Genomic DNA, 20,948 nt, shown 5'->3' with positions numbered 1-20,948 from the left:
AAAAAAAAAAAAAAAAAAAAGAGTCCTGACAGAACGTAATTTTAGATTGAACCAAATTGATTGCAAATTGGTCTATAATGTATATTGTGAATGTATAATGTATATTGTGAATGCTTAGCCCACAAAAGCTCAGCATCGGCCATTTTAAATGTCTCTATGGTTTTGCCTTTTGCATGATAATTCAGGAGAAGCATAGGTCTTGCTGAGACTTGAGAGAATAGTGTCCCTGGTTACAGAGAGAGGACTCTTGCTTTAGACAACATCATGGACTGCATCCCTAAAATAGGAAAACCATAAATCTCATTAAGCTGTTTCTTCTTAGCTATAAAATGAACTTGATTTGTTCTGTGTAATACATAATGAGGATAATTATGTAGTAAGTCAAGAAAATATCCTGTATTAGAGGAAAGAGACTATGTATGTAACTGGAATTTATGGATAATCCCCAACTCCCATTTCTCTAGTTTGCAGAGGCTGCTAATTGGCTCCAGGAGTCTTTCTCTCCATTTTCCTTAGTAATAGAACATGACATTTTTAGCTAGACGTATGTCCACTTGGAATAAACACATTTCCCAGCCTCGCTTCCAGCTATATATGTGGTCATATGACTCTAAATTCTGGCCAATTGGAAGTAAATATAAATGGTGCGGGGACGGAGAGGTGTGTATTCTTCTGCTCTTCTTTTTTCTTCTGGTTTAGATATGGTCATGATGGCTGGACTTTGAGCTGGATCCTTTATGGGTCTTCCATGAAGTGGAATGCTAGGGATGGTGGAATAGCAAGATAGAAGGAGCTTGGAAGCCAGATAGTTGTGGAGCTGCCATGCTAACGGCAACATGGCAAGTACTGATAGCGAGAGAGAGCGCGAGCGCGAGCGCGAGTGAGCCATCAAGTTCCAGACAAGACCTGTATTCTTTTTATGACCTAGTCTTGAAAGTTATTGTATGCCATTGGTCGAGGCAGTTAACAGCCCCCGGTCAGAATCAAGGGGGAGAACACAGACCTCTCATCTCTGGGTAGAAGGACTAGGAGTTACACTGTAAGAAGGGTATGTTGAATGGGATTAAACACATGTATCTCCGGAAAATTAAGTCTGTCACAGTCTGCCTGTTAGTCATAGCAATTCACATCCCTCCCATAGTCATCCCTTCCCCTTAAAATCTTCAAGTCTAGGACGCCTGGGTGGCTCAATCGGTTAAGCGTCTGCCTTCAGCTCAGGTCATGATCTCAGGGTTCTGGGATCGAGTCCTGCATCGGGCTCCCTGCTCAGCGGGGAGCCTGCTTCTCCCTCTCCCTGCCACTCCCCCTGCTTGTGCTCTCTCTCTCTCTGACAAAAAAATAAATAAAAATCTTTGGGCGCCTGGGTGGCTCAGTCGGTTAAGCGTCTGCCTTCAGCTCAGGTCATGATCTCAGGGTCCTGGGATCAAGCCCCGTGTCGGGCTCCCTGCTCGGCAGGAAGCTTGTTTCTCCCTCTCCCACTCCCCCTGCTTGTGTTCCCTCTCTCGCTGTGTCTCTGTCAAATAAATAGATAAATCTTAAAAAAAAAAAAAACTCTTCAAGTCTAATCCATCATGGCACCAAGCTCAGGTGCAAGGGCCCAGATCTCATCACCTAGCTACTGGACCTCAAGCTTGAGCAAACAATGTGTAACAAATCAACCCAAACCTTACTAGCTCCTTTCAGGTATATATTATCTAATTGGGAGATAAGATGTAAACATGTGAAAAGTTATATACTAATAAAAGGGTTTAATAATAAGCAATGCAACAGTTTTTTTCTAACTATATATCTGTTGCTTTGTGTAAAGAAAAATTTCAAAATTAAAATTGATAGTCATAAAAAAGAATGACGTACTGATTCCTATGGCATGGATGAACCTTGAGAACATTATGCTAAGTGAAAGAAGACAGGCACAAAAGTTGACATATTATATTTATATGAAATGTCCAGAATAGACAAATCTATGGAGACAGAAAGTTGGTTAGTGGATTGCAGTAGTTAGGGGAATGGGAGAATGGAGAATGACTACTAATCACCCGTTCTGGGGTGATGAAAATGTCCCGGAATTAGATATATATGGTGAGGTTGCACAATTTTGTGACTATACTAAAATCTACTGAGTTGTATGCTTTCAAAGAATGAGTTTTACGATATATGAGTTATATCTCAAAAACATTTAAAATTATTTAAAAAAAATTTTTTTAAAGATTTTTTTTTAAAGATTTTATTTATTTATTTATTTGAGAGAGAGAGAGAAACAGCATGAGAGGGGATAGGGTCAGAGGGAGAAGCAGGCTCCCCGCCGAGCTGGGAGCCCGATGCAGGACTCGATCCTGGGACTCCAGGATCATGACCTGAGCCGAAGGCAGTCGCTTAACCGACTGAGCCACCCAGGCGCCCTAAAGATTTTATTTTTATTTGAGCTAGAACAAGTGCACAAGTAGGGGGGAGGGATAGAGGGAAAGGGAGAAGCTGGCTCGATCCCAGGACCCTGAGATCATGACCTGAGCTGAAGGCAGATGCTTAACCGACTGAGCCACCCAGGCGCCCCAACATTTAACATTATTAAAAAGTTTTCTTTGATCAACCATTGAGTGAGATAGATGAGCAAATCTGGCTCTATTGTCTATATGGGAAGATCAATTTTTACAAAGTCATTGACAAATTTGCAAAAATTAAGACCTGGAACAGAAATTATAATGTTATAATTTATTCTTAGACCGATATGTAAATGTTTTTCCTTTTTATTTAAAATAAAAAGTATATGTATATAATTACAATTATTAACCCATTGCTTTTTTCCTTTCTTGTACTATAACACACACACACACACCCCTATATATGTGTGTGTTATATATATGCATTACTGGCATATAGTACTAGCATTACTATGAGCATATTAGGTCAATAAAAGAAAATTTGTACTCTCTATATTTCTCTTCTGGCCATGATTGTGTTTCATATCATGATTAATACTGAAAATAATTTTTTGTTACAGAAGAGATGGACTTTAAAAATGATATATATACTTCAGTTGTCAAATGTGTAAGGTTGATGTTAGATGCTGTTATTGAGAGTCTAAGTCAGAAAAAAATCAAGGTCTAAATTGGGATGGCAATGAAGGGAATAGAAAGGAAGTAGATAGATATCGCATGAATAAAACTGATACTTTTCTACAGTTACGGGGGCAAAGAAGAGGGAGATGTCATGGAAGAAATATATTTCCAGCTTGATAATAACTGGCAATTCTTGGGGGCTTGGTTTATAGCTATAGGTACCCAATGCCTAGAACTGCCTCTGAACATACATATTTTTTGTCTGAATGAATGAATGATCTTGTACAGGACACATCCTAGCTGCCTCATATACTCTCCATCCATCTTCTTACTCTAGCTGTTACCGTGGCAACCAGCTGCTTGCAGGCGTCACCTGACAGTATCTGCTCCCAACTACAGCTCCTTTCTTTGCCTTTGCCCAGGGACTCCTTTGCTGCAGCCTTGTGGGGCATCTGCCATTCTTGACACTTGTGTAAACGTGGAAGAGTGAGGGGATTAACACTCAAGGGGCAACTTTTGACCACTGGGGGTAAGAGTGAGTGGATAAATATTCCTCTTTATGTCTCTTTTTATGCATATTTTTTTGATTTTTAAAAAATTATTTGAGAGAGAGAGTGAGCGAGAGAGAAGGAGCAGGGGGAGGGGCAGAAGGAGAGGGAGAAGCAGACTCCCCAAGGAGCAGGGAGCCTGACGACGATGACTACGTGGGGCTCAATCCCGGGATCATGACCTGAGTCGAAGGCACTTAACCGACTGAGCCACTCCTCTCTCTGTCTCTTGAATCACATTCTATATGGCTCACAGAAGGTTCCAGTGGGACAATGTTCCAGTTGCTCAGACAGCGACCAGCTCAGTACCACATCCTTGGGCCTGCCTTCCTTGTTTCCCTCTTCCCATTCCCCACCGGCTTGTCTCTCGGGATTGCTTTCCACAGTGAGCTGCCCACATGTCATTCTTGTCTCAGGCTCAGCTTTTTGGGGAAGCCCAGGCAAAGACTGATTCCTATGTAAGATGTGGCATGGATGAAGGAGTTAGCACTGGTAAAGGACCCACAGACCTAGCTGTGTCACTAACCTCCCTTGAAGAGATGGGCATGTTTATCACCATTTTCAGATGCACATGTACTGACAGGAAAAGATCTTCAAGCCATTTGTTAACAGAGAAAAAAAAAAAAGCAAGTCAAGAAAAATGCTTGTAGCAATGGTCTCATGTTCCTGAAAAGAGCAAGTGTGTGTACATATATGCTAATAAATGTATACAAAATAGTGGACTATCACGATTTACTATATAGTTTTGTATGGCTTGAGTCGTTTACAAGGAGAATGTATCTGTGTAATTAAAAACAAAACAAAACAAAACAAAAAACAAAACCCAAAAACAATATCGTCCCTCCAAGGTCACTGAATCAAGCCTGGGAAAGTGCAGAGCAGAGGGCAAAACGCTCCACCAACACAAGGTGAGACAGCCGAGCTGTGCTCGGGTTTGCCCGCTAGGGGACAGCGGAGCGAGAACAAAGGCAGGCGGGCGAGAAACCTGGGACCCGAAGGGAGGGCGGCTGGGTCTTTGTGGTCGCCAGGGAGCGGAAGTGTAGGGCAATCTAAACCTACAAATACCCGCTCTTCCACAGGCAGGACATTGCAGAAGTCATAAATTCCATCCCTCTGCCGCAGCCCAGACGGATCGGAGGGTTTTCAGACTCCGGGGGCCACCCCCCTCCACTTCCCCGGAGAGAAGCTTGGCACTCTGAGCGGTCTTCAGGCTCGTTCGTACCACTTTTGCGCTCAACAACTCTCAACTCTTCTCCTCTGTTCCCCACCCTGCCCCCGAAACCCGCAGAGGGGAAATTGAGTCACTGGGAGGCGAGGCCCGAGTCGCCAGGGGAATGTGCGCCGACGCCAGCCCTCAGGGCCTTCCAGATGCTTGGAGGAGGGGAGGGTTCTCCAGGAAAATATACAAAGGAGGGGTGAGAGGGGGAGGTGGCTGGCTGGGCAGTTGCTGAGCCAGACACATGGAGAAACGCTGCCCAGGATCAAAGGAAATATGACATTTGAAAAGAATGTGCGCGTCTGCTTGTACAGCGGAGGGGGGCGTGGGGGCGGCTTGTGGGGAATCAGGGGCCGGACTGGGGTCTCTACCCGTGCCCTTCTAGCCTCCGCTTTCCTCCTCCCTTTGCACCCCCCCCCCCTTAGGTGGAGGCTGGTCGCGGGTCTCAGGGTGTTCCTCGCTCTCCCTCCCCGTGGGTCTCTCCTTCCTTTATTTCCGAGATGAAGCTGGAAGGGAAATGTAACCCGAGGAGACCAACCAAAGGGGGGGGGGGTTAAAAAAAAAAAATCAAACCAGGCCGCCTCCCCGCTCGGCCCCGGGACATTCTTCTCTCCCCGCCGGCCTGGCCTCTTATCCCCGCCCCTCCAGCGTCGCGGTCCTGGGCTCCGAGCCGGAGCAGCTCCGCACGTCACTGGGGTCCCCGGGGGCTGGGGGGGTCCCCAGGGCGGGCCAGCGGGAGGACGGGAGGGAAGGGAGGGGAGCCGCCTCGGCCGCGGCGGAGCTCCGGCCCGCCGGGCCAGCCCTCCCCTCTTCCCCTCTGCCCCGCAGAGCCTGTTTCTCATTAGAGTAAAGGGCGCGGTCCCCGCCCGGCTCCCGAGTGTTTGTAAACGTCTGACCCGAGGGCCGTAGCTTAACCCTTTAGGTGCGGGGCTGGGGCGCCGCAGGGGGCGCAGCCCTGAGCTGGAGGGATTTAGATTAAAGGTCGCTGCGGCCTGTTAGAGAGGTCTGAAGTACACCTTCGGTGCTCATGGTGGGGCGGGGAATGGTACCTCCCACACCCCGGTCCGCCTCCCGAGTCAAGAATCTCCTATCTAATTCCCTCTCACGCCAACAGGGACCCACCATGCCTGCCCTTCCTGGACACGCCAGTCCGAGTCTTCCTTCCTCCCCCCGCCCAGGTGACAGGTGTCCAACCCTGGGGCCCACAAGGTCGCCGGGCTCCGGGCTCCTAGAAAACCTGGCTAGGATTTTTCAAGCTAGTCGGAGCGGGATGCTCTCGGATCAGAGATTCATTCCAGACTACGGTTCTAGGGAGGAGGGAGCCGACTTCCCGTGGGGGCTAATTAATGGCCCCTCTGGGTGGCTGGGAATAGGGCAGTGGTAAAGCCCGGCCTGGATCACCGCCCAATCAGGGGCTATGGACCTTTGAACAGTTCCCCAAGACGCCTAAATGTTCTTCACCTTTGAGGGTTGGGGAGAGACGGTGGCTGAGAGGGCTGACTCGGTTGGGCTTCCAGAAAGTCCAGGCAAGGCGGCTTCAGGGGAGCGATGACCTTTTCCTTTTCAGAGCAGCCTGTAGCCACTCTGAACCCCAGAGGCCGCTGGGCCTCAAGGCTTGGAGGGAAAGGGGAGGTGAGGCGTCCTTCCTTGAGAGTTGCTGGCTGCACAACTCTTCAGAACTTAAGATCTCCCTGGGCTCTCCACACTATAGGCCCAGGATGTATCCGCTTTAAGGCGCTCGGACCCGGAGCCCCCGAACTTAGACTAAATTGGGGGTGTGTGTGGTGGTAGTGCTCCCTGCGGGATATGATTGTCACGAGTGCGGGCCAATAAGCTTCAGTAAGGTCGCACCACGCTTGAGGGACCGTTTTTCCAATTCAGTTTTGTTCCTTTTTTTTTTTTTTTTTTTTTTGGGGGGGAGGGACTGGAGAGAGGACAGGGGGAGGGAGGGTGGGGGAGAACGAGGGGCGCGTGGTTTTCCCATCTCATCCCCGGAGGAGGGGCTGGAGCATCCCGGGCAGCCAATCAGGGACAGGCTGGGGGGGGGGCGCTTTGAAGAAGTTTGGGGAAAAAAGTTTGGAAAAGTTTCTATAATAACGAGGGGGCGTCCGGAGGGAGGAGGCAGCGGCGGAGGAGGGGGCGTCTCAGAGGAGGGGAGGGAGGGAGCCACGGGTGAAGATACGGCAGCCTCCTGAGCTCCCCCCCTCCCACCCAGACCGGGACCTGGGGGCTCTGGCCGGCTCCATGGGGGCCGCAAGCTGCGAGGATGAGGAGCTGGAATTTAAGCTGGTGTTCGGGGAGGAGAAGGAGACCCCCCCGCTGGGCGCGGGGGGGTCGGGGGAAGGTTAGTGCGGGGCTGGGAAGGGGTCTTGGAGTCAGTGAAGGAAAGGGCCCGGGGATCCCGAGTCTGGGGATTTTAGGGCAGCGAGCCTGGGGTGGAGGATGAGGGGCTCAGAGGTGGAGGGGAGTCGCAGGGCACCGGGGTCTGCGGAGGTGAGGCTGGGGGCCGGGCACCACTTTCTCCTTTTTAGGTTGTGACTGGGGTGGGGGTGGGGGTGCCGTTGGCTGCGCGCCGCCTCTCGGCTGGGCCGTCTGTCACTGGGATGGGGGGCGGGCGGGAAGAGCGGCCCCGAGAGCCCCCGGCGCCGCCAGGGGAGGGGGGGGTCTCTGGACCGTGCGGCTGGCGGACCGGACCCTGGGCCCGCGGACCCGACGCCGGGGGCTGGGGGAGCTCTCGGGCCCCGCCAGGGCGCCCCTCCCCCTCCTCCGCCGGCCGCAATGAGAGGCAGATGGCGGGGACTGAGCCGGGGGCGGCGGCGGCCGCTCTCACGGAATCCGCGCTGCCCGCGCCCCCCTCCCCGGGGCCGGGCTCGGGCCCGGCACGCAGCATCCCCTCCGCTGCACCCCCGTCCCCAGATGGGGGGAGCGAAGGAGGAGCCACCTCCCCTTGTCCCCACAGCCCCGGCGCCCCCCCCTTGGCCACCGTTGCGATGGCAACTGGGGCTCCTGCCAGCACCGTTTGGGGGTTTGGGAACCGCTGCTAATTGGGTTCATGTGTGAGTCGCCCCCAGCCCAGCCCAGCGCCTCCCTAAACACGCCTCCAGGCCCAGCTCCAGCCCCTCTCCAGTCGCCTCCCTCACCTTAAGACCCGCCCCGTCTGGTACCCCAGGACCCAGGGCCAGGGGCTCAGGAGTGTCAGGTTCTCCGAGTGGGAAAAGGCCTGGGACGTCTGGATCTGTGTACTCCACCTTCTGAGGTCCAACTTTGCTTTGCTTTGGGGCTCTGAAGTGCACCTCAGGGACCCCCCCTACCTTATGCTGAGGAGGGGGTGGCATACAGGACTCGGAGGGCTGGCCACTCAAGGGACCCAGACATCTTACCTGCTTCTCTTTGTCCCCATCTCCTGTGGCATCCCTCTCTCTGTCCCCCTCCCTTCCCATTTTGACAGAACTGGACTCAGAGGACGCCCCGCCATGCTGCCGTCTGGCCCTGGGGGAGCCCCCTCCCTATGGTGCTGCCCCTATTGGCATTCCCCGGCCTCCACCCCCTCGGCCTGGCATGCATTCGCCACCACCCCGCCCGGCCCCCTCACCTGGCACTTGGGAGAGCCAGCCCGCCCGGTCAGTGAGGCTGGGGGGCCCGGGAGGGGGTTCCGGGGGGGCTGGGGGAGGCCGTGTGCTTGAATGCCCCAGCATCCGCATCACCTCCATCTCTCCCCCGCCTGACCCGCCGGCTGCGCTGGAGGACAACCCCGATACCTGGGGGGACGGCTCCCCCAGGGATTACCCGCCGCCAGAAGGCTTTGGGGGCTACCGAGAGACAGGCGGCCAGGGCGGGGGCCCCTTCTTCAGCCCCAGCCCCGGCAGCAGCAGCCTGTCCTCGTGGAGCTTCTTCTCGGATGCTTCAGACGAGGCAGCCCTGTACGCAGCCTGTGACGAGGTGGAGTCCGAGCTGAACGAGGCAGCCTCGCGCTTTGGCCTGGGATCCCCCTTGCCCTCGCCCCGGGCCTCCCCTAGGCCGTGGACCCCCGACGATCCCTGGAACCTGTATGGTCCGAGCCCCGGAGGAGGCCGGGGGCCGGAGGATAGCTGGCTACTCCTCAGCGCTCCTGGGCCCACCCCAGCCTCCCCACGGCCCGCCTCTCCATGTGGCAAGCGGCGTTATTCCAGCTCGGGAACCCCGTCTTCGGCCTCCCCAGCTCTGTCCCGCCGTGGCAGCCTAGGGGAGGAGGGGCCCGAGCCACCGCCACCACCCCCATTGCCTCTGGCCCGGGACCCTGGCTCCCCCGGCCCTTTCGACTACGTGGGAGCCCCACCGGCAGAGAGCATCCCGCAGAAGACCCGGCGGACTTCCAGCGAGCAGGCCGTGGCCCTGCCTCGGTCTGAGGAGCCTGCCCCGTGCAATGGGAAGCTGCAGGCAGGAGCTGAGGAGACTGCGGCGCCCCCCGGGGGGTCTCGGAAGGAGGTGGCCGGCATGGACTACCTGGCAGTGCCTTCCCCACTGGCTTGGTCCAAGGCCCGGATTGGGGGACACAGCCCCATCTTCAGGTGAGGAGTGTGCCTAGCCGCACCTGTGTCTCCAGCCATCCCACTGAGGGAGCAGGAAGGTCAAGGGATGGGTTTGAAGAAAGGTCCTGGTTCTCTGCCCTTGGCATTTCAAAAGAGAATCTGCGACCAGCTTGATGGCTGCCATCTACCCAGTTTGGGGGAGAATTATCAAACCAAACCAAACCCAAACCCCACCCCCTCCAGACATAATTTGCAAAAGGACAGTCACTCCCTGTGGACGAATAAGGAAAAACCTCCCTACCCCCCAGGAGAACCACTTAGGTGAAGAAGGAGTGCCTCTAGGGTGTCCCCCACCCCCAGCTCTGTGCTGGCGCTGGCTGGGCATGAGCCTGGCTGGATTTCAGCCCTGCACTGGGTAGCAGGAAGTCTCTCTTCCCTCACTTAATTTCTAGGGCCCTGACTCATTGATTAAAAGTGTAGCTGCTAATTTGAATAAAATAGCTTGCAAGTCCAAGAATTCATATTAAAACAAGCAGGGCTTATAGTTCTTCCACCCCTTTCACTCTCAAGGAACCCTGCCCGTTTCAATAATCCTAAATCTGGGGATGACAGATTGAGCTGGCTCCATCTGGGGAAAGAAACCTTAATGCCTGTTCCCCTGGGTTCCTGTAGGGCAGGGTTGTATGGGGCTGTGGTGGGCACCATAGGATGACTTAGCAGCATCCCTGGCCTCTATCCACTAGATGCTAGTGGCATCCTCTCCCCTAGTTGGGACTCCCCAAATTGTCTCCAGACATTGCCAGCCACCACCTGGAGGATGTCTTCGAGCTCAATACAGGAAAATTGCCCATCTGTAACCCCCAGCTTTCTGGACCTGACCTGTCCGGCCCCAACTAGAGGAAAAGGTGCTGGAAACAGTCCTGGCTTCTGTCAGGCACTGGCTTGCTTGGCCTGCTATATTCTACTCCCCTGGGGCCTCAGTTTCCTTATTTGAAAAACAAAGGGGTGAACCTCTGAGGACTTTTCTGGTCTGAAGTGGTATTCCTTTACTTGACTCTTCCCATCCAGGTCTGGGGATTAGGATTAGGTCTAGGTTCACCTCTGTATCCAGGTGAATGAACCCTTGCCACCCCAAACCCTGTGCTCAGAGCTGGAAAGAAGGGAGTCTCAGGCCTGGGGCCATTTTCCACACCCTCATCTCAAGGGGCTCTGAGAGGGGTGTCTCCTATTTCCCCTTGCTTCTGGGCCTTTGGACTGTTTTATTTCTGCTGTGATTTCCTTTCTCCCATACCCACACCCCCTCGTCCCTCACATCCCAGGGAGCTGGGCCCAGTGCTTCTCCGACTGGCGTCTGAGGCTGCAGATGATCAGTGCTCTTCTCTCCTCTCCAGGACCTCTGCCCTACCCCCGCTGGACTGGCCTCTGCCCAGCCAGTATGAGCAGCTGGAGCTGAGGATCGAGGTGCAGCCTAGAGCCCACCACCGGGCCCACTATGAGACTGAGGGCAGCCGAGGGGCTGTCAAAGCCGCCCCTGGTGGTCACCCTGTAGTCAAGGTAAGGGGCAGAGGGCAGGCCTGATAGCCTTTCTCTTCTCCAGTCCCAGATCCCTGCAGATGGGCTCCAGCTGTGCCGACCCATGGCACTGCCCTTTCCCACACTCCCTCTCAGCATTGACCCTGCAGGCAGCCTGGGGGAGGGGCTGGAGTTAGGGGAGGAAGGGTGCACTTCAAGGACCCGGATATACTTTCTATTTCTCTGTCCCTCCACCCTGCCCCCCTCCATTCTTCCCATGGGACACCAGCCTCATGTCTACTCTGGAAAATGGTGGTGTGCCAGATGTGGGGGAGGGGTTAGGCTGAGGCCAAAGTTCACTGGGAGTTAGGTTGTCTGTTGAGTTGGGCCAGTCTCTCTTGGAAGATTTTCCCCTTTGCCCAGCCCAGTTTGGGCCTTATTCCAAGAATAGCACTGTGAACTCCAGGCCACGTTTTCTCCACAGCTGGTGCCCAATTCCCCCTGGGAATCCCTTCCAGGATATCCTTTATCTTTCACCATCCTCATCCCCTGGTGGACTGAAAACCCAGGGATGGATGAAGGATGAGACAGTGGGGATTTCAACTGGGTGGCCTCTCTCTCCCTCTGCCAGCTCCTAGGCTACAGTGAGAAGCCCCTGACTCTACAGATGTTCATTGGCACTGCAGATGAAAGGAACCTGCGGCCTCATGCCTTCTATCAGGTGCACCGTATCACGGGCAAGATGGTGGCCACGGCTAGCTATGAGGCTGTTGTCAGTGGTACCAAAGTGTTGGAGATGACCCTGCTTCCTGAGAACAACATGGCAGCCAAGTAGGTCCCCATTTCACTTCACCTCAGGCTTCAGGCTTTAGGACCAACTTTTCCATGAGGTCTAAGCTAGGCCCATTCTTCCTCTTCCCAGAAGAGCTAGACATCACCCCTAGGAGCAGGTTTCAGGCTTCTCACGATCTAGAAGAGGACTTTGGGGGTTAGGGAGCACCTTGGAGAGACCACCTTTGATTAGAAAATCACCCCCACCCTCAAGGCTCCCAGACGAAGTCATTCAAGGCTTTGGATGAAGGGTGGGGGCTTCCCTCTTATGGGAGCATCACTATTCTGGCTTCAGCTGGGAGGGCTTGCCTTCCATTCTCTGCCTTCAGCATTGACTGTGCTGGAATCCTGAAGCTCCGGAATTCAGACATCGAGCTGCGGAAGGGGGAGACAGACATTGGGCGCAAGAACACACGAGTGCGGCTCGTGTTCCGGGTGCACGTGCCCCAGGGCAGTGGGAAGGTCGCCTCGGTGCAGACAGCATCAGTGCCCATTGAGTGCTGTGAGCAAAGAGGCGCTGCGCCGGCTCTGTGTCTCCTGCCGCTCCCTCTCTGTGTGTCTGTGTGACTTCCCATCTCCTCTGCGTCGTGTCCTGTGTCCTGTCTGTCCTAGGTAGCCCTGAAAGGGACTCAGCACTTATTTCTCTTATGGAGGGGGTGGGGGCAATGTTCTAATTTATCCCTGCTGCAGACTCTGTCTCTGGGCTGGACTAGAGTGGCCCTGGCCTCCATCTGTCCCTGGGTGGCTCTGTGTCCCTGTTTGGGTAACTCTGGCCTTTGGTGACCTTGTTCATCTCTCTGTCTCTGCCCAGGCTCCTTACCTGGTCTGTGTGACCCCAGGGATACTGTTGATTTACTTGTGTGTCTGCTGCTGAGGAGGACTCCTCCAGGGTCCTGCGGCAGTTATTCCAAGGAGGGTGGGGGCAGAGGGTCCTGTCCTCTTGTACTCAGCCCAGCCAGCTTCTTTCCTGCCCTGCTCTGCAGCCCAGCGCTCAGCCCAGGAGCTGCCCCAGGTAGAGGCGTACAGCCCCAGTGCCTGTTCCGTGAGAGGAGGAGAGGAACTAGTACTCACTGGCTCCAACTTCCTGCCAGACTCCAAGGTGGTGTTCATCGAGAGGGGCCCTGGTGAGCACCCACGGGGGCGGGGGGCAGGCAGGAAGAGTTTGGACCGCGCAGCTGAAAGATCTCTGGCGCTGTCCCTAAGCTAGCAAGTGGAGCCTCTGTTTCCTCATCTGTAAAAGGGAACAGAGAGACTGCCCTTCCCATTGTCCTGTCTGCTTCCCATGGGGAGGTGGTCGTGACAGCAATCTCAAAGGCTCTAGAGAGGGGGGAGGTCCCTGGCTGGCTCAGTCAGTGGAGCATGCGACTCCTGGTCTCGGGGTGGTGAGTTCCTGAAACCCTCCTGAGTTATGGGCCTGGTAGCAGTTATGGGCCTGTGATTACAAAGCCTGTGAGGGGCCTCAGGGCAGCTGCAGGGCTGGAGAAGGGGAGACTGAGGGGTCTGGGTAAAACCACCACCTCCCCTAACCCTGCCCATCAAGAGCCCCAGCCCCTACACTCAAATTTAGCACCCTGAGACCATGTCAAAGCAGGTTCAGAGGTTCTAGATCTTGAGATTGGGGTCTCGTGGTCTTCCTTCAAGCTAGGACCCTTTCCTACCCTTGAACTTCGTCCTAGCACTGTCATGGGAGGGAATGTTTGGAGCTGGTTGGGGGAGGGGGTTCAAGAGTTGCCTCCATTATGAATTCTCTCTGGTTCCTGGGCTGGCCCTGCCATTTCTCTTGGTTTCAGTTTACTGCCTCTTCCATCCAATTGAATAAACACTCAGTGGGCTCCTCTGTGAGCCAGGCCCCGTAGGGGACTTCTGAGTCTGGCCTTGGCTCTAGCAGGAGGGGAAATGGCAGGGGGCACGGGGCAGGGGCCCTGGAGCTGGGCTGGAGCTCTCTGTTCCTCCTGCACAGATGGGAAGCTGCAATGGGAGGAGGAGGCCACAGTGAACCGGTTGCAGAGCAACGAGGTACCAGGGTCACTAGGGCACCCACCCCTGGGGGGTGGCAGGAGAAGGCAGGAAATTCACAGCTCTCTCTCTTGCCCATGGGAACGGAGTCCAGAAGCTACCTTTTCTTTTCTGGAGGAGGCGGCCTGGCTACCGTAGAAGCAGGTTCATCTCGAGGGAATGAACTTTGCTGTTAAGCAAATGAAAAAAGCCAGGAGGTGGAGCTTGGCTCCTTGGGAGGGCTGGGCTGAGCCTGGGTCCCTGAAGGCTCCCTGCCTCATCCTGTGCCCTTCCCCAGGTGACGCTGACCCTGACTGTCCCCGAGTACAGCAACAAGCGGGTGTCCCGGCCAGTCCAGGTCTACTTTTATGTCTCCAATGGGCGGAGGAAGCGCAGTCCTACCCAGAGTTTCAAGTTCCTGCCTGGTACGCTCTAGGACAGCCCACAGTGGCGGGGTGGGGATATGGAGAGCTGAGGCAGGGGCAGAGGGATGCAGGGCCCTCATGGTGAGGGGCCAAGCTATGGCTGAAGCCTGGGGATGGAGAGGAGGTTGGAAGCTGTGCAGGAGCGAGACAGCAAGCCCTCTCACCAGTGTGTCCTCCTGCTTTCCCTCCTACCTAGTGATCTTCAAGGAGGAGCCTTTACCCGACTTGTCTCTCCGCGGCTTCCCTTCAGCACCTGGCCCTCCCTTTGGCACTGACATGGACTTCTCACCACCCAGGCCCCCTTACCCCTCCTATCCCCACGAAGACCCTGCTTATGAAACTCCTTACCTGTCAGAAGGCTTCAGCTATGGCACACCCCCTCTGTACCCCCATTCGGGGCCCCCGCCGTCCTACAGACCTGGCCTGCGGATGTTTCCTGAGACTGGGGGTGCCAGCGGTTGTGCCCGCCCATCTCCAGTCTCCTTCCTTCCCCGGCCCTTCCCTAGTGACCCCTACGGAGGACGGGGCTCCCCATTTCCCTTGGGGCTGCCATTCCCTCCTCCAGCCCCATTTCGGCCTCCACTGCCTTCATCCCCACCGCTGGAAGGCCCCTTCCCTCCCCAGAGTGGTGTTCACCCCCCACCTGCTGAGGGATACGATGAGGTAGGGCCAAGCTATGGCCCTGGGGAGGGGGCTCCGGAGCAGGAGAAATCCAGGGGTGGCTACGTCAGCGGCTTCAGAGACAGTGTCCCTATCCAGGGTATCACGCTGGAGGAAGGTGGGTGTGCGACTGGGGGCTGTGAGTGTGAGTGTGTGCAAGAGTTTGCTCTGCATGTTTGCTGAGGGCTGGAGTTGGGCTTCCCGGAGATGGGGCGTCCTCGGTCCCTCAGGGCCAGTCGGAGGGTCTCAGGAGGCAAGCGCTTGGTGCCTGGGGCCGCCTGAATCCAGTTAAGCTTAGCTCCGAAGCGTGCACGGAGTACCTGCCCCCGCCCTTCTGCCTCTGCTCGCTGCCCCAGATCACAAAATCTCAGGGCTGGAAGAACTTTCAAGATCATTCAGCCTAGCTCCCTCAATTTGCGGATTCAGACACCGTATTTCAGAGAGGGGCAGGGGCTTGCAGAGGTCCCAGTTGAGCATATTTCCCCTTGCCTCAGCTTTCCCCTCCACGTGGTGACTGTGGTCAGGGTTGGTGGCGAGGAGCCTTGGTATTTTGTGTCTCCTTCCTCCCACTGGCTCCCCCCGCCCGCAGCGCTGCTGACAGCCACTGCCCTAACGTTGCAGGCCGAGCCGGCAGGAAAGGGCTGGGATGGGGGCCTGGGAGCCCACATGGATGGAATTGAGCGAGATTGGATTGGGACCAGGTATCAAGACATATTGGGGAAACTGAGGCCCAGTGGAAGAGAAGCCAGTAGAGGAGGAGCCTAGAGGCATCCTAGACTGAGGCCTGCCTGGAATGGATTGGGGGTCTCTGGAGGACGGGACCAGTTCCTAGCCCAATCTTTCAACTGCCCCTCCTTTACAGTGAGTGAGATCATTGGCCGAGACCTGAGTGGCTTCCCTGCACCTCCTGGAGAAGAGCCTCCTGCCTGAAGCATCGCCTGGCAACCCCAGCTCCCCCCAGCCTTGCCCACTTTCCCTTCCTCCTGGGGTGCTGGTTCCAGAAGCTTGGGGCCGATCTAGCTCCTCTTTCTCCAGCTTTTGCCTCCTCTCCCCTGCCCCTAGCTGAGGTGTGGCCCTTGGGCCTGGTGCTGCCTTGGAGGGCTAGGATGGGAGTGGGGTCCGAGGCCGGGAGTGAGGACAGACGGGAGTGAAGGCTGTGTCTAGTTGTGTACAGGCCATGGTGCTGGGAGGCTGGGGACAGCTTGATGGATAATAAACTGCTCACTGACTAGTGCTTCAGGCTCCAGAAGTCTTTGGAGAGAGAGATGGGGCAGCTTACTCGAGCCCTGGTCCAAGGAGGCCTAGGGGTTGTATCCCAAAGAGTTTCTCAGTGGACGGGTGCTGGGGAAGGTTTGGAGGGGCTCCAGATCCTCCCCAGCTGGGGTGAGGTTGGGGGCCAGGGCTGGAGGAGGCCTGTCCTCCATGGGAATTCAGATTGTTTAGGAGCTTTGGGATGGGGCCCAGGGATTTGTGCGTTTTCAAGTTCCTTTCTCTTGCCGCTGCTCAGATCATTCTGATTCATAGTCAAGGTCCCGAAACACCAGTCTAGTCCCTTTCCCCCATTTATAAAGGAGGAATCCCAGGCTCAGAGGGAAAAGGAGCTTGTCCAAGGTTACACAGCTAATCAACTAGCAGGTTGAACAACCACACTTCTGGGCTCCTGCCCCCAGCCCCCTTCAGATATCCTGACCCCTGGGGCTCAGGCCCCAGCGAGGCTTATCTCCCTGGAATACGGTTGGGGGTGAGGGAGGGCTGGCATGGATCCATCTACACTGGATTCTCCCACCTCCGGGGACTGTGAAGACATTCTGGAAAGATCTGTGCTTCAGAGGTAGGCTAGGAAACCAAACAGCTCCCCAGCAGCTCTACCACCACTTGCCCTGGCTCAGGGCATTGTATGACCTCCTGGCCTATCTTGCAGGGACACCCACATGTCACCACTGACAGGCCAGGGTTGGAAACCTGGTTTACCCCAGTTGACAGGCTACGGGACCAACCAGTGGGCTGGGGAGACTCAGACCTTGTCTGCCCTGGTCACTTGGAGCCTGGTACACGGTAGGCAGTGAGTACCACCAGGCCGAGTTGGTGAGGCCCGGCTGCAGGGGGCCATACTCAAAAGATAGTCAGGGAATTAGTACTTGAGAAACTAGCCTCACCTAAGGTTGGTGGGGCCTCTCTCTGCCCAGTGGGTCCAGACAGGCCTGGCAAGTACCTATTTTTTCAGGGGCAGGTGTGACGGAAGCTGGATTAGAGGGTTGGAAACCCAGGGTGATACCTTCTCCCCGCCCCCTTCCATCTGGGTTGCTGCTCTGAAATGAATTTCCTTTGTCTTCCTGAATACAAATTTTTATGAACCAAACTGACATCAAATGATCAGCTCACTGGGCTTTGGCTTCTTTTTTAAAGATAACCCTCAGGGCGCCTGGCTGGCTCAGTCAGTCTCTTAAAAAAAAAAAAAAAATCGAACAGTTCTACTCAGTAAATATTTCTTTAAAAATAAAAAGATTTTATTTATTTAGAGTGTGAGCAGGGGGAGGGGCAGAGGGAGAGGGAGAGAGAGAATCTCAAGCAGACTCCCACTAAATGCAGAGCCTGACATGGGGCTCCATCTCACAACCCTGAGATCATAACCTGAGCCAAAATCAAGAGTTGGGCGCTGAGCCACCCAGGCGCCCAGTAAATCATTTTTGTACAGATAGTATGTCAGGTCTTGGGGGGGGCAGTGAATAATTTTAATATGGGGTATAAAAGGAGCAGAGATCAGGAACCTGTCATCCAGCTGTAGGGTTAGAGGGAACTAACTTAAAGATGACAGAATTAGGGGCCGGGCAGGTTAGGCAGAGCTACCAGAACGGGCCAAATCCTGGAGGAGAGAGGCAAACAAAGAAGGCTAATAGGTCGAGGGCTTGGCATTCTTGGAGGAGCCCGAGAGGTTCTGTTTGGTGGGAGTGGGGTGCAGGCTAAGTTCTGGAAATGGGGGACTGTGAAGGATTGGAGAAGTAAGCAGGGGCTGGATTCTGAGGGGCCTTGTAGCCACGCCAGGGAATTTAGAGTTGCCCAAGGATAGTGGGAGCTTCCCTTCTAGATGGCAGGCCTTAAGCTGGGAGTGATCCAATAGATCTGCCATGAAAGTCTTCCTGGGGTCGAGCTGACATCTGCCTCCCTGTGACTTGCTCTGCCAGGGCCTGTTCCGCCCTCTGGGCCCACACTTTATAGGCTTAACCTCTCTTCCTATTGGAATCCTGCCTTGGGTCAGCCTCCCAGGGTCATTGCCTCTTCCCAGGATCCCTACAGACATCTAGGTCCCTGAGGCTGGAGTTGAGAGAGAGAGGGAGAGAGGAGAAGGCCAGATCTTCAGCTGGTGCCAGAAAAGACTTTCTTGGCCCGGGTTTCTCAAAGTGTGGTCTGCGGATTTCTTGCATTTGAATCACTGGGGACAGTTTTTTGGTTTTGTTTCTTGTTGTTGTTTTTTAAAGATTTTATTTTATTTATTATTTTTTTTAAGATTTTATTTTCATTTATTTGAGAGAGAGAGAGCATGAGTGAGAGAGCACAACAAGGGGAGCAGCAGAGAGAGAGGAAGAAGCAGACTCCCCACTGAGCAGGGAGTCCAACACAGGGCTCGATCCTAGGACCCTGAGATTATGACCCAAGCCCAAGGCAGCCACTTAACTGATGCCACCCAGGAGCCCCTGAAGATTTTATTTTTAAGTAATCTCTACACCCAACGTGGGGCTCAAACCCACATCCCTGAGATCAAGAGTTGCAAGCTCTGACTGAGCCAGCCAGGTGCCCCTGTTTTAGTTTTTAATGTAGATTCCTAGGCAACCCTTGACCTACTCAATTATAGACTATGGGGGCAGGACCCAGGTATCTGCATTTTAAAAAACATTTTATTTATATATTTATTTGAGAGAGAGAGAGGAGCAGAGGGACAGGGACAAGCAGACTCCACGCTGAGCGCAGAGCCTGACTCTGGGCTGATTCCATGACCTGAGCTGAAATCAAGAGTCGGATGCTTAAGGGACTGCATCACCCAGGTACCCTGGTATCTGCATTTGAAAGAGTGCCCTAGGTAATTATTCAACACAAGAATGCTTGAGAACTAGAGTCATTTGTGTGCTACTTCCCACTCCAGACTCTAAAATAGCTCCCTGCCCCCTTCTCACAGATCTTGCCTGGGCTGTCCTGGATGAGGCTCACCTGGAACAGTGTTCTTAGGAGAGGGGAAGGGCACTCACATTCTTGACATTGCGACCCATCTCTCCCCTCACCTGGCTCTGTCTTGCTGCTTAGATAATCTCAGTTGCTTGAAGAAGGTTGCAGAAAAAAATGGCACTTCCTGGAAATTCCAGATGTGGGAAGGGCAGAGGGATTTGGCTGCTTTTTGGGAGCTGGTTTTAGTGGCCTCCGTGTCTCATTCCTCACTTAGCCAACTCCCCACAAAGTCCCCCAGGGCCCCTACTGTGTGCCAAGCCCTGAGCATGGCCATGGGCATCACATTGGGGCCTTGCTGTGGAGGAACAGATAAAGCAGTCACCAGAGACCTTCCTCCCTGGTGGCAGGGGTGAGGTGATTTTATGTGAGCTGTCCAAGAGGCAGAAACGGTTTGTTGCTATGGAAACACTGGGAGCTGAGCTTGAGAGGGAGGGTCAAAGAACATTTTACAAAACAGGTGATTTTGAGCTCCATCTTCAAGGAGGAGGGGGAGTGTTCTGGATAAACAAGATAGGCATGAGAGGGGTCATGCCTGAGGGTGAAAACATGAGGTCAAGACCACACTGGTGGGAAAGAATCAGACTTGGGATGCTTTAATCAGTCATGCAAAGGACTGATTTGGTCAGAGGGTCTACAGGTGTGGATATGTGTGTGTGCACATGCATGCATGATTTAAGGTTTAGAAACTGTATGGAGTGGGGCGCCTGGGTGGCTCAGTTGTTAAGCATCTGCCTTCGGCTCGGGTCATGATCCCGGGGTCCTGGGATCAAGTCCCACTTCGGGCTCCCTGCTCCACGGGAAGCCTGCTTCTCCCTCTCCCACTCCCCTTGCTTGTGTTCCTGCTCTCGCTGTCTCTCTCTGTCAAATTAATAAATAAAATCTAAACAAACAAACAAACAAAAAATAGAAACTGTATGGAGAAATAGTGGTAGGGAGATCAGAAAGGGTTTTGCAGTAGTTTAGGCAAGAGAAGTTTGGTCTTTACTTACTGATTAGCTTAGCTAAATAGGTTCAGCTAAGGTGGGGGGTCAGGGAACAGAAAAGTTGCTGGGCTCGAGCGCTAACTCAACCATCAACTCTCTGTGTGATCTCTAGCACGTCCCAGACCTAACTGGGCTCTAGCTGCCTCATCTATAAATGTTTATCGCGGTCCTACTATGCAGCAGCCTCTGGGATAGCTACTGGGGATAGAACTGTAAGTGAGACGAACATGGTTCCTTCTCTCACGGAACTCAAAGTTTATAATAGGCAGTTACAGAACAATGTGTAATGGTGGGGAAGTACTGGGGGCTTCGGGATCTTTCAGAAAGCTCACTGAACCTATCCTTTCCCATTGTTTGTGTATCTCTTACAGTAACGGTAGATGACTATGTTTTGAGAGAATCTATTGAATCCGTCCCTTTTGGGGGTGGGGGAGGGGGTATGGACAAGACATTCCCTGAAAGGAATGGATATTCACAATGTCAGTTGTCCTGGATGAAGAGTATCCAGGGTCAGGAAATGTGGATTTATCACTCAGACCTTGCGTAACATTAGAAGGAGCAACGCTCTATGTTTTTCTCTCTTAGGCCTGAACCCTGAGGGATCTAGTTAGACCTGAGTGCATCCAAGTGGCCTCTACCACAGTGGGGCAGGATCCTGGCCGGGCAGTAAGTCAGGGAGCCAAGGTTGGGCAAGGTGGCTGTTCCGTGAGTAGGTAGCACGACATTTTATGTTCCTCTGAGTAATTCTTTTTAGCTCTTTTTTTTTGAAGATTATTTTTCTTCCTTTCTTTCTCTCTCTCTCTCTTTTTTTTTTTTTTAGAGAGAGAGTGAGGGCTGGTGTAGAGGATGCATGGGTGTGAGTGGGGGTGGGGTGGGGGGCAGATGGGGCAGGAGGGGGAGGGGCAGAGGGAGAGGGAGAGTGAGAATCCCAGCAGGCTCCATGCCCAGCGTGGGTTGCAGGGCTCTATCTCACGACTCTGAGATCATGACCTGAGC

General features: G+C 54.0%; 1 protein-coding gene and 1 long non-coding RNA gene across 6 annotated transcripts in view; both read left to right on the top strand.

Moving 5' to 3' along the window:
- The window catches only part of LOC145723464 (uncharacterized), an 8,602-nt gene extending 2,589 nt beyond the window's left edge, over window positions 1-6,013 (top strand). The window contains exons 2-4 of the long non-coding RNA XR_014148544.1: window positions 3,479-3,585; window positions 4,453-4,512; window positions 4,684-6,013. This is a non-coding gene — a long non-coding RNA (uncharacterized LOC145723464). The remainder of the gene's footprint in view (window positions 1-3,478; window positions 3,586-4,452; window positions 4,513-4,683) is intronic.
- Window positions 6,014-6,909: 896 nt separating this feature from the next.
- On the top strand, window positions 6,910-15,985 carry NFATC4 (nuclear factor of activated T cells 4). Of its 5 annotated transcripts, none has more exons than XR_004077651.2 (10): window positions 6,911-7,164; window positions 8,269-9,367; window positions 10,720-10,882; window positions 11,472-11,671; window positions 12,001-12,173; window positions 12,655-12,795; window positions 13,632-13,687; window positions 13,965-14,091; window positions 14,288-15,452; window positions 15,614-15,985. XR_004077651.2 is itself a non-coding variant. In XM_031034780.2 (10 exons), exons 1-10 carry the CDS (start codon window positions 7,065-7,067, stop codon window positions 15,679-15,681), a joined length of 2,709 nt encoding a protein of 902 aa, XP_030890640.1. In that variant the 5' UTR covers window positions 6,912-7,064; the 3' UTR covers window positions 15,682-15,985. The 5 variants fall into 5 exon arrangements, 4 of the variants coding, with proteins under 4 accessions (XP_081686803.1, XP_030890640.1, XP_081686804.1 ...); XM_031034780.2 differs by having other exon boundaries at window positions 6,912-7,164; window positions 14,288-14,869; XM_081830678.1 differs by having other exon boundaries at window positions 6,927-7,164; window positions 7,925-9,367; window positions 14,288-14,869.
- Window positions 15,986-20,948: the final 4,963 nt, after the last annotated feature.

Source organism: Leptonychotes weddellii, chromosome 9, assembly GCF_054177405.1.
Source record: "Leptonychotes weddellii isolate Sample4059 chromosome 9, ASM5417740v2, whole genome shotgun sequence".
Taxonomy (NCBI): domain Eukaryota; kingdom Metazoa; phylum Chordata; class Mammalia; order Carnivora; family Phocidae; genus Leptonychotes; species Leptonychotes weddellii.
The sequence above is the reverse complement of the archived record's forward strand: the minus strand, read 5'-3'. Positions and strand labels throughout refer to the sequence as shown.

Excerpts from the sequence above, each read along its gene's own strand:
- NFATC4 (XM_031034780.2), top strand. The coding sequence starts at position 7,065 with ATGGGGGCCGCAAGCTGCGAGGATGAGGAGCTGGAATTTAAGCTGGTG. Across the intron at positions 9,368-10,719 it reads GGACACAGCCCCATCTTCAG|GACCTCTGCCCTACCCCCGC; the intron begins GTGAGGAGTGTG and ends TCTCCTCTCCAG. Across the intron at positions 12,174-12,654 it reads ATCAGTGCCCATTGAGTGCT|CCCAGCGCTCAGCCCAGGAG; the intron begins GTGAGCAAAGAG and ends CCTGCTCTGCAG.